At 43.2% G+C, this 12,657-nt stretch overlaps 2 protein-coding genes and 1 pseudogene across 5 annotated transcripts in view; all 3 read right to left on the bottom strand.

Annotated features, from left to right (window-relative positions):
• Positions 1 to 3,122: 3,122 nt before the first annotated feature.
• LOC147434738 (U6 spliceosomal RNA) lies at positions 3,123 to 3,216 on the bottom strand (annotated as a pseudogene).
• The window catches only part of LOC147434736 (uncharacterized), a 41,504-nt gene continuing 31,996 nt past the window's right edge, over positions 3,150 to 12,657 (bottom strand). The window contains exons 1-4 of one of the 4 annotated variants that reach the window (XM_086491174.1): positions 6,262 to 6,388; positions 6,072 to 6,182; positions 5,503 to 5,667; positions 3,150 to 5,350 (exon numbers count right to left, since the gene is read on the bottom strand). In XM_086491174.1, coding sequence (XP_086347300.1) covers positions 3,555 to 5,339 — 1,785 coding nt within the window. In that variant the 5' untranslated portion in view covers positions 5,340 to 5,350; positions 5,503 to 5,667; positions 6,072 to 6,182; positions 6,262 to 6,388 and the 3' untranslated portion in view covers positions 3,150 to 3,554. Of the gene's footprint in view, positions 5,351 to 5,502; positions 5,668 to 6,071; positions 6,400 to 12,657 lie in introns of those variants that run through there. The other 3 variants (XM_086491173.1, XM_086491172.1, XM_086491175.1) reach the window with 3 other exon arrangements.
• Positions 6,467 to 7,974, bottom strand: LOC147434737 (uncharacterized). Its single transcript, XM_086491176.1, has one exon. It carries the CDS (start codon positions 7,611 to 7,613, stop codon positions 6,900 to 6,902), a length of 714 nt encoding a protein of 237 aa, XP_086347302.1. The 5' UTR covers positions 7,614 to 7,974; the 3' UTR covers positions 6,467 to 6,899.

The raw sequence follows: 12,657 nt of genomic DNA, 5'->3' as shown, positions 1-12,657 counted from the left end.
CATCTACTGACCAAAATGCCTCACAAAACAGGTCCTTTTCCCTTGGCGTTTCAAAATGCTCATTTAGAGCACTTCCTATTGAGTGCAGTCTTAGAACTCGTCAAAGCGCCTTGCTCACCACAAACATACGAATGCCGATCTAAAAAATGCCAACAAAGACAACGCTATTGAAGAAAATGCCACCATAAAAATGCTAGTTTTCTTTGCGTGCTAGTCCTCCCCTCCATCAACGAGTGAACGGCTCTAATACCATGTAAAATTCGACGATGAAGAAGCATAGAGAAATGGGAAAATGCAAGAGAGAGAGAGAGAGAGAGAGAGAGAGAGAGAGAGAGAGAGAGAGAGAGAGAGAGAGAGAGAGAGAGAGAGAGGGTTGTTGAACTGACCAATTAGGCAATGAATAACTATTGTTGTAAGTTGGTAAAAGTCTACATACAACGCCAACTCTATGTTTTCAAGAATAGAATCATGATTGAATAGATGATGAGGATGCATGGTGTGTGCCCTATGTGATGATGATGATGCATGGTATGTCCTTTACGAATGATGTTGAAAAATGGGAGGTGCCCTATGTGATACTGATGATTGGATGACAAAAATGGAACTGGGCCCTATGTGATGCAAATGAGTGAGGTTTAGAAAGTCAAAGAGGAGGAGAGCCAAAAGCCATCTTTCTTCACATGACCATGAAATTTTATCAAAGAAACAATCCAAAAAAAAAGGAAAACATCAATGAAAAAACAGAGCAAATTAGTAAACATGAAAGATCTTACAGAAGCTGAAGCTGAAGACCAAAATGTCCACAAGAACACTTAACCTTACAAGGATAAAAAACTTACAGAAGCTGAAGTTGAAGACCAAAATGTCCACAAGAACACTTAACCTTGATCTAATACTTGAACCACTTTATGTAGGTGTTCTAAATTTTCATCTCATACAAGATGTTTCTATTTTTGAGCAACAAAAGTCCAAGTAGAGTATTCTAGCCAAGAGTATGTTACTATTAACCTTGGCCATCTCTAATGACTAATTTGTCAATATGCACAAAATGTTTACTAAATTTTCTCAAATGTAGATCAAATAGATTTTGAGCAACCTTTAACTTCTTTGTGAAATCCCTCTATATGTATGTGATAGGGGTATCAAGCTCCTATGATACGCACCGAAAGACCAAAAATATTTCGTGCTAGTTTTAGTTGAACGGTAGATTGCAGTTGTATGTACAATGTGCAAGAATTTCTTAGATTTGATTTTTTTAGCTCAAAGAAGACTCTCAAAGGTTTCTTCCAAAACGTAGACACATGCATAAAGTTTTGATGTCATATACAAGAGTTATGCTCAGAATAGTGGAATCTGGCTGAATCGTGGCACGAGCCACTTTATTGGCCCAAGCTAGTTTTGTGGCCCACTACAAGTCTAGTGTCAAGGGGCAAGACTCAAATTGTTTGTGCGAAGGATCAAGGAAAAAAATTATATTCTCTAAATCATATCTGCCTCATAGTTTAAATTATGGGTAGCTATTGGGTTGTTCATAAACTTAGTGATTGGTTAATGCTAAAACTTCTAGGGACATTTGAATAATTCACAATCTTCATTGGAACTCAATCATTATATTTCTTATGTTCTTCGTGATTTTCATGAATAGAATGTGTGTGTGTGCGCGCGCAAGTGTGGATAATGCTACAAAGTTTTCTTTTGCTACTTGGGCTATGCTTACTGGAAAATGATAAGGTGCTTCTCAAAGACATTCATGTAAATGATGTCTATTATGGAAAAAGGAAGCAAGCATTGGTTTGATGAAAGTTCTTAATGTGTTGCACATGTGTGTAGGGTGGTGTCTCCACACTACACAAACATGAGTGATGGTGTTGATATGAAGCAGCGCTCGGGAAAAGCGTCTCTCATATTACATCGTGTCCCTTAGTGTTCCAAAATGTTGGTCGACAAAAAGAGCCAAAGGAAGAATTTTGCCTAAACTATGGAAAATTCAACCTAAAAATAATAAAAATCAGCTCAAGTTGTAAAGGTAATATAATTCCTTGGGATAGGTAGCATTTGTTATATTATAAACTCCACAAGTTTGGCTTTGTATTTTGCCTAGCAAATTCTCTTTGTTATAGGATTATTAGGCAGAGGAAAGTATTAACTTATAATTTGGTGTCAAGCAAATGATTCATTGGTTTAGTCAAGTTTTTACTTTGTTGGTTCACAAGAAGACTTAGAATTTTTCTCATGTAGGAAAATGGAGTCTTTTTCAGTGTTTTTCATACACTGCATAACATCATGAGCTTTTGTTCGAGAGGCACCACATACCTAGCTAGTTACGATTGGGAGCAAGGGACCACCGGCCCCCCCACCGGGCCGGCGGTCCCCTGTCCCCAATCGTACCTAGCTAGGTATGCGATGCCTCCCTCACCGTTGAGGTAAGTCACAATGTGAGAATTATTGTGAGAATCTGTCCAAAACTTCTTGTGGTTGAGCATGGCTTCCATTCTCACTAAATTCAGCCTGCAATTCACTCACTTCTCACCAACATTGGCGATTAAGTTAGATGCATGATAAATATTTCATTGATCTTGAGTATTTCTGGGCAGCATTAATGCATTGGTCACATGCTAATGATGCCCTTGAACTCTACTGTGCTTATATTTTCTCGGATTTGGTGCCCTTTATAGGATTATGTCAAACATAGAATGTGTGTGTGTCTCCCAGTGTACATTCACACATCTTTTTGGAAAACTATTGCAGTCAATCAGCTTGCATGTGCATATATTATGGGAAAAATTCAGAAGCATGTTAAAAAATGGAATACTTTGTGCAAATTGGCATAACACCAAATTGGTCGGGTCTTTGTCTTCTGCATATGGAAACTGGTGGCATTGTCACTTCAGCTCAAGCTGCCTACAATTCAAAAGCAACATTTTAAAGTATTGCTCAATTGTATAGTAAACCTGCCCAGTATCTGCAAACTTATGATTCACTTGATTTGCCTTGCCATAATGCTACTAGCATAAGCTTTACTTATGTGCCCGAGAGTCGATTAATTATTGATTAGGGAAGCTAAAAGCTTTTAAGCAACAAATTATTAGGTCATCAACTATATCTTTTTCTTTTTTGGAAATAAAAATTTGGACCATTTCTTGTCATCCTTGTGCAGGGGCCATGCTAATCTTCTCTGAATTTTATCAACAATATTATTGCTCCTTAAGCTAAAAGTTTTTGAAAAACAAGGGTATGTTGATTTTAGCTCTTCTAGAATGCTTGCATCACTCTCTTTGTTCAGAGGTCTTGATTTATTTACATGCCTGGAATGTATATGGCTGAAGAATGTCACAAATCCCGTTGAGCATAAGACATGTTTCATTTGGTCCCATAGGTCATATTTGACCTTCAAGGACGATAATACAATCTCTGTCTCTCTCTGGGTAGATGGCAATATTGCATGTGCTCTCCATGCATGCGAACGATCCATTGCCACACCTCTAGAATTTCGAATGGTGCAACAAGAGATGAATGGCAATTGTGAGGGAGAAAAGCTGCTTTGAACAATTCAGTCAAGTTGGGGGAGGAGTGACAAGCACCTCAGCAAGGCCCCCCCAAAAAAGCACGAAGAGGAATAAGCAAATCTGCAATACCAAAAGATAGCAGCGATTCTTGATTTGAGTCCAAAGAAGCTCCACTTCTTGCGACATCTCAAGGACACCGAGGCAGCACTGAAAGTTGCTTAGAGGATCTGTGGGAGGGCACTGCATTGAGTTGGCCCCCTTACTACTTGTACAAGTCCAAGCCACACAAGGCTTGATCACATTCTGGTTGTACGGTTCGATATTCATGTGATGAACCGACAATAGGCTCAAGGTTTTGCTCATTTCCGCATGTTTTGGCTCTTGTACGTTTAAGAAATCCAACAATGCAGGGGTCAGTCCGAAAACCTTAGCCTCTCGTTGCACAAGAGGCCGCTCGTCATTGTGAGCTTTTCTGTTCGATAATTTTGTTACTACTAGGTGATGATAAATAAGATCACTTGATGACATTGCTTCGAAACCCTCAGTTGAATCACCGACTTTAGGTATTGCTAACAAACTCTCCTCCTTTTTGGGTCCTTTTGTACATCCCACTTCCAGTGAGCTCTCACTAAACTGGCAGGCCAAGAAATCCTGTGGTTCATTCTTACTTTTATGATCTGCTAGAACAACCTCTCTCTCTTTGATGGCATTGTTTAGCGGCATCAACTGGTTGATCACGATACTAGCTGGCGTATCAAAACTCTGCATCTTAAATTCTCTCCCATGTGTAATGTCATGCTTATCAAGGTCAACTGGAAGCAAGTCTCCATTTGTATCACACATCGGCAGCACACTATCAACAATTAGATCCACTGATCCATCCACTTGTTTTTCTTGAGAAAGCAATTCTGTCTTTGATAAACCACCTCTAGGTTCATATGCTGACGTTGTGACCACATTATTTGACTTTTTAACCTTATGGCTTGCTTCCCATGTCTCAGGAGTAAGTTCCCTTGCCCTTGCTTCCACAGGTATACTGCTATTGAGCTTGGGTGGAAATCCGGCAGCATTCTTGTCGTCTCCTTGATGAAGCAAATCCTCCATTGTTACATCCGTCTGTATACCCACACATTTCTCGGCAACCGTGGCTTTCTGGATAGACTGATTAGCTAGCTCCTCTCTTGCGTTTGCCAGGACTGCAAAACTATCCTCTCTTGGAAGCCTGATTGGCTCTTCTGTGTTCAATCCAATGCTCACCATTTGCATACTGCTGGCACCGCCCATTCTAGCCAGCGATATTGCTCTGACCAGGTCTCCTTTATCCTCATGATTAAACCCTATATTTATGCCCATGCTTGGCCTTTGAAAGGGCTCTTTGACTGGCCTATCCTCATGATGAAGAGCAAGGCTTGATCTTTGGAGAAATTCTTTGAATGGTTTGGTTACGATAGCACAAGTGGCAGCATCGGCATGGTGCATTTCACCAACATGGTCATCCCTAAACTCTAAAATATTTGAGGCGCTCGTACTATCATTAGACTCCGCAGAGTCCAATGGATTCAGAGCACATTTTAGTCCCTCGGTCACCTGCAACTGCCTGCCTATTCTCTCTAAAGATGGTCGCTGACAATTTTTCGATGATATCGGAGTAATTGATGTTCCTGTAGGCAGCTCCATTATCTTCACCTCTGGATCCCCTGAATGAGGATCTGGTTCTAAACTAATGGAGATCCCAGGATATCTTTTCAAGCATCTTATGGAGCTCGGTATTCTCCTCTCGTCCACCGGAAGCTGCCCATCTGTATCCATTTCTGATGTAGGTAACATTGCCATTTACTCCTTCCCTGCAAATCCAAGAGTTTGTATTCAATGCAAAAAGTGTTGTATAAAGGTTAATCTGATGAATCTAGACCTGCACAATGCTGCAGCTCAGCACCACGTCATTTTACAAACAAGAGAAAGGGCGGAGAGCTCAGTATGGAAAATGTGCGCCTACATGCTATGTGAGCTTGTGCTCGTGTTCTAAGAGACAACTTAACCCAAGATCTGAAGAAACTTCAATATGAGGTGACAATTAGGCTGATCACTGTAAAGAATCATCGATCTTCTTGTGGGAGATGCGAACGCCTCCCAGTGCTCTCCTCCAAAATTTGAAAAGACCCTGTTGCACAAAAGTGAAGGTCATTCAGTAGTCAAAGCCGAACAAGTTGGTGAGGCTGAAAGAACCAAAAACTGTTAAAAAAGGCATCCACCAACACAACAAAGAATGCTCATATAAGCTGCTCTGAGCAGAGCAACAGATTTATAAACTCACAAACATGATATTTAAAGATCACACCAATAAGTTTCCACCCGCGTGCCAGCTGTTTTGCTTAAACTACACACTCTTTGCTCAGATAACATTGTGGTGTGCCGCTTTGAATCCACCAAAACAACGAAGAATTCTCCCGGGACAGCTGCTCTAAGCAGGGGAGAAGCTTGCTAAGCTTACATCATGCTATATAAAGATCACACTAACAGGTTTCCACCCATTCACCAGCCTATTTTGCCTAAATTACACACTACCTCAGGTCCCCTTCATGTGTGTCCGTTCCTTGTGTCCCAGCCATATAGCCAATATATGTTCACCGAAATGCCTGAGACCTCAGCTGCTACCACAAGGGTTGGCATCCAAAACTGTTCATCTTTACTTGTTAATCCTCCTCGTTTACAATTGTGAAACTCCACTAGCGAAAACGGATAGCGAACTTCGCACCTCTATATTTGCCTAGCTCATCTACACCTCCTTTTGACCTTTCCTTCTCTGCTCTTTCTTTGCCTTTGATTTGTGTGTAAGCTTTGCACTTCCTCTCCTGTCCTCCTGTGCTTCAAACGAACTCTTTATTATTCTTATATTGTTGTTTTTCTCCGCCAACATCCTCCTACGTGTGCATCTAGCTGCCAGCCACATAACCTGTAAGACCCCCATACACCAGTAAGGCATAACAAGGGCGTAACAGAGTTATACACTCAATCTCTAATAAGAGCTTTAATTAAATGAAATTTATTGCATAATAGCTCAGAGATGTAGTACTAAGCAGAAAAGAAAGAGAGAGAGAGAGAGAGAGAGAGAGAGAGAGAGAGAGAGAGAGAGAGAGAGAGAGAGAGAGAGAGAGAGAGAGAGAGAAATCAAATGAAATGAAATCTTATATTAACGTCTTCAAAAGGCCAAAATGACCTATGAGGCCAATCTGTTACAAAATAGTGAATCTGATACCATGTCTGGGTACAAAAGAACTAGAACAAAGATACTACTACTAGAATCCATCCTCATCTGCACTCCGGATGTCGAAAGAGTATGGCTCGAATCCTTTGCTGTAGTCTCCATCGATGCTTTGTAGCCCCTCTCCTCAATCATGGCCGTCTGGATCTCCGTAGCTCCAATGCTCGGTCAATGAGAATATTGGTAGTGGTCGAATGAGAGTGGGCCGAGCTCTGCAGTGATGGCTGCTCCTCTGGTTGTCCCATACCTAGTAAAAAGAAACGTGTAATTTGTCTCTGGGATTGTCTCGCTCTAGCTCTCTCCAGTAAAGTGTCTCTATATCTGTGTAGCTCAAGTAGATATAGCCCAAGACATCTCTGATCCTCATAACTCACGACCCTAGAGAAAGGACCGAAACCCTCTCTGAATAAGCAGTGGAAACAATCCCATATCGCATAGTACACTGTGCAATGACATATGTAATGTAGATCTGTCTCTGGCTCTAGCTGGCATAAGTGGCATATCCTGCCGTCTGCTGGTATCCCTCTGAATCTACCAGTCTCTATCTCCAGCTGATGTGAGGATGTGCGTATCTGACAAATCGCACACCCTAAACCATGAGACATATGCGTGTCCATGTAGCTGGGCCGAATCACAAACCCATCTCCTATGAGGTGGAGAAGATGCTCTCTATAGAAAGCCATCTTCGTGCCCAACTCCTGTGGCGGCTCTATCCATGTCCTCCTGGTATCCAGCTGGATCAGGTCTTGATGAATGAGTCTAGTAATCTCCACCCGTGTAAGAGACATCGAGAGTGCCTGAAGAGAGTACTGGAAAGGGGGCAGCCCTGTCCATGGTGAAGCCATGCGTCTGAAACCATGATGTCATCTATGCATACCAGCATGAAGTGTCCCCATGAAGAGCTAGCTGTCTGGAAGACTCAAGGGCCAGTCTAGCATATCTGCCTCTAGTAGTATCCCATAAGCTGTGCAAAAAGGAGACTGATCTGGTAAGCGCCTCAATCTCCATAGGAGGGGCAGCTAGCTCTGCTCGAATGATAGCGTGGGGTATGGAGGCCTTGGCTCTCTGATCAGTCGAGAGATCATAGATACCAAGGGCCTCTCCATACGTCTCCAACCATCCTGGCCTACAGAAGGTCCCCATATCTGCACCCCATGCAACATAGTTGAGGCTACTAAAGTATCAAAGAGCCATAACTTTGTCCGAGGTTCCTGGAACTGAACCTGCAAACACATCCCAAGGCTGCATAAGCTCTAGTCAGTCTAGTCTCTGCTGCTCTCCCCAAAGAAAACCTCAGCCCAGTGAAGAAAACCCCCCAGGTAAGTGTATGGCATTTGTATACTCTACAATCTCCTGACCATATGTGAAAGTCAGTGCTGATCTTCTGATCCACTGTGGTGTGGTGTGGTGTTAAATACCATAACCTTGGTTTTACCAAGGTTTATAGACAATCCACTATCCTCTGCAAAACTCTGTAATGCATCCAACTGTTGTTGCATACCCTCTGGTGAGTCAGAGATCAACACAATATCATCATCATATAACAATAATGGGATCCACGTCCTACCAGCTGGGCACCTCTATCACCCTCTCTGTCAATGTAATCAGACACCTCATCAACATGCATACCAAATAGACTAGGAGACAATGGGCAACCTTGTTTCACCCCAATGGTGGAGTGAACTAAACCAGATATCCCCTCCGGGGTGCGTACATGTCCCATCACTAATCTGTATAGAGCCATAAACCCCCAAACACTATGGGCACCCCCATCTCGTGCAGTCTGTGCATCAATCGAGCTCTAGGTACCATGTCAAATGCTTTGCGGAAATCCACAAAGCTACAATAAATCCGTCTCCCATGTGAGCTGCCCTCCTCAATGATGGCTCTGAGTGTCAGAATATGATCAAGAGTGGAGAAACCCCTTCTGAAACTGGTATGGCCCTTTGCCAGTACACCCTCACCCTCTGCCCAATTACTCAACTGCTGCTCAAGAATGGATGCATACAACCGTGCCAATGTGTGCCCAACCATAATAGGGCGGTAATTCCTAGGCTCTGTAGGATCACCTGCCTTGAAGATAGGCACAATAGTAGACAACCTCCAAGTCTCAGGTAACCCCTCACACATAGCACGATGAACAACACTGCAAGAACCTGTACCAGCATATCTCTAGCATGTATAAAGTGCTCTGCTACTAGACTGTCACAAATGGGTGACGTGGCATGGCCCTGGACACACTCAAAGAGTCGGGCAGTAGACGGGTAGCAGACCCGGACATACACACTCTGGCCGGCAGCACACGTGGCAGCCTGTACGGCATTTCCGAAATCGCCGGCACGAAATCCACTCACTTGCTGATGTGGCACAGTGTGCGGAATTCCTGCTTTTGCGTAGATGATGATGACGCGGCAACGTACGGAGATGCTGATTTTACCTTGGCTGACTTTTTAGCAAAGCTTTTGGGCCCGTTGCTTTATTTTAAGAAGCTTTCGGATTACTGCTTTTGGGGCTCTACTTTTGGGCAACCCTTGTAACCAATAAATAAGTGGACAGGGTCTCACTTCTCAGAGCATCTGGACGCAGAGTTTGAGAGTGAGCACCTACCACTCTCTTGTACTTTGAACACAGATTAATACAAAAAGAAATACCGAAAAGGGCGCTAGTCTTTGGGGCCAATATCTCTAGGCACGGAACTATGCCGGGCCGTGTCGACTCAAGTGTGAATTGTGAACTGTTTTGAAGTGAATCTCTGCTGTGTCACGGTAGAATCTTGACTTGGTGTTACAGTGGTATCAGAGCACAGAAAGATTCTTCTTCTACGGAGGATCCGATTCTTTTTGCAGTGCACACAACTTTTGGACTTATCAGCCACTCCCCCGATCCCGTACTTATCAGCCACTCCCCCGATCCGTACTTATCAGCCACTCCCACCCTTCATACATCGCGCTCCCGTCTTCATCGCTCTGTCTTACAGGACATAAAGCCATAAAGAACCCCAGATTACACATGGGTTCTCGTGAAGAATCTGACAGAGATGACACCTCTCAGTGGGAAGGCAAAGAAAAGTTGAAAAGTCCGGCACGGGAATTGAAGAAAAGAATGAAGATTTGGGTAAATTTTTTTCAAACAAGTTTGCCTGAAAGGAGTACAAACGTCAACTGCAGATTGGCATCTGTGTGAATAGATTGATTAAGTACTCCAGGGACCCGAGATTGGCGAAACACCTGAAGGATTACCCGATTGATAAGATTTACTCAAGATGGCGTGTGGCCATCGCTTCTCCTCTCAGGTAGGGAGGAAAGCCGAAAAGACAGACGAGTGCAAAAAAGCGGAAACTGTACTCGCAGAAAGACATGGACAAGCACTCTTGAAAAGAAGCACTTTTACAAAGCCAACCAATTTGACTTCCTCGAAGGCGAGCAAGAAAACAAAAGAATTTAAAGAAGGTGGACAGTCGATTTGAATCCTTTTCTGGGTTCCGAGATGCTCGAACATGGTGGTCCCCTCTTCTTTTGAGGAAGGAAGCTCCAGTTACATGGTCGAAATTCAAAAGGCCCTTTATTTTCTTCTTGGCTTACTCGGGAGTACGAACGAGATATACGAACCGCTTGGAATCATCTTCGGATGACCAAGGGAGATTCTTTGGATGCTTTTTGCGATAGATTTTGGAGCTCTTTTCTACCAGCCTCTTAATTTAAGGTCTCATTTAAAGAACAAATCGAGCGGTTTTTCTACAAACTTCCTACAGAGATCCGAGACTACTGCTTGGAACAAAAGTCAAGTTCTATTCAAGAATTGATGCGTCATGCGAAATGGGGTTTTGCCATATATTCGGGCAATCTGACTTACCCCACTGATGAGATCTTGACTCAGAGAACCCAACAGACTTCTAATAATAAAAGTAGAAAGAGAAAGAGCTCCAAGGACAAAGAAAAAACGACACACGTCCCCAACTGACTCTTACAGAAAGGGCTATCTATCTCAAAGAGGGGAAGTGTTTTGGTTGCGAGGAATTTGGACACATCTACGCAAAGTGCCCCCAAAAGGCACAGCAAGAATAAACTAAAGACAGGCCAGAGGGTTTTAGAGCAGCAGAGGAATGTGGCAGAAAAGGCAGATGACAGCAAAACTGGTACCACATTGCGTGGGGCCTGAACCGAATCAGATGAACGAAAGTACAAAACTTTGCTGCACTTATGGCAAAGTGAACGATCAAGAAGCCCTCATTTTTTTTAATGGAGGAGCCAAGGCTAACTTCTTTTCACTTGAATTGGCGGCTCGATTTGGAATTACGCCCGACAGGTTGAGGCCATAGGCGGAGGCGGTTCTAGCGGCACCCGGACGGGATATTGCCATTACACAGATCATTGGCAAACTTCGTTTGCGATGTCAGGGGTGTTTAGGACACGAGGACTTCTACGTAATGCCCTTGGGAGGTTGTGACGTCCTCCTTGAAATCCCTAGGTACCACAAGAACAACGCCGTGGTTGAATATCAGGCTGAGAAACGACTTTGACAAATGAAGGGCAAAGAGATTGTACTTGATGAAATTTAGTTTTTTGCTCGATTTTCTGGAGAGAGCTCAATGATGATTGAAGGTCGAGTATGTTTTGACCTTGATAAAGAACCCCAAGATTTTCTCCACACTCGTGCCAATTGCTTTTCTGAGGGCCTGCCAGGCGAGTTGCCACCAGCTCGTCCTGAGGATCATACTATTGATATGATACCTGGAAGCACACCACCGAACCGGCCACCTTACCGTGTGAGCCGAGCCCAGAATGAAGAGATTATGAACCAAGTGAAAGACCTCTTGGAAAAGGGTCTTATCCAGTTGAGTACTTACCTTACTGCTCTCCGGTGTTGGTTTTGAAGAAAGACTGATATTGAAGAATATGCATTGATTATAGAGCTCTCAACAAAATCACCATCAAGGACAGATTTCCAATCCCCACGATCGATGCTATTCTTGACCGACTACAGGGATCCTCTTGTTTTAGCAGGATCGATTTGAAGAGCGGATATCATTAGATCCGAATCGCGCCAGGAGATGTCTACAAGATTGCTTTTTGGACGACCTCGGTTTATTTGAATTTTTGGTGATTCCTTTTGGCCTTACCAATGCTCCAGCGACCTTTAATCGAATGATGGACAAGATTTTAAGAGAGTACAGATCTTTTGTAGGCACTTTCTATAATGACATTATTGTCTTCTCCAAGGATGAGGCACAACATAGAGAACATCTGCTACAAGTCTTTCAAGCATTGCGGGATCACAAGTTGGTGATCAATGCAAAGAAGAGTGAATTTTTCTTATCAGAGATACACTTTTTGGGACACATCGTCTCAGTAGCAGGAGTGCAAATGGACCCGGCCACGATTGAGAATATACGTGATTGGCCAGATTTGAAGAATGTCTATGAAGTTAAAAGCTTCTTGGGCTTATGTTCTTAGTACCGGCGGTTCATTAGAAAGTTTGTAGAGATTGCTTCCCCTTTGCATATTTTGACACAGAAAGGAGTCCCTTTCTCGTGGGGACCCACAGAGGTGACTGCCTTTCAGACATTGAAAGAGAAATTGACTACAGGACTAGTTTTGACTTTGCCGGATTTGCAGAAGTCTTTCGAAGTATATTGTGATGCTTGTGGTCGTAGTCTGGGTGCGGTCTTAATGCAAGAAGGCCATGTCATTGCCTACGAGAGCCGATTGTTTTCAAGGCCGGAATTGACAACACAGATATATGAGAAAGAGCTTTTGGCGGTTATCCATGCTCTTACTTAGTGGCGACATTACCTACTCAGAGCCAATTTTACGGTCTTCACAGATCACCAGAGTTTACGCTACTTCTTGTCACAGAAGCAGCTATCGGAAAAGCAGATGCGGTGGGAGA

Source organism: Adiantum capillus-veneris, chromosome 19 (assembly GCF_014529385.1).
Source record: "Adiantum capillus-veneris isolate H3 chromosome 19, ASM1452938v2, whole genome shotgun sequence".
NCBI classification, from domain to species: Eukaryota; Viridiplantae; Streptophyta; class Polypodiopsida; order Polypodiales; family Pteridaceae; genus Adiantum; species Adiantum capillus-veneris.
This window is presented reverse-complemented; position numbering and strand designations above follow the sequence as displayed.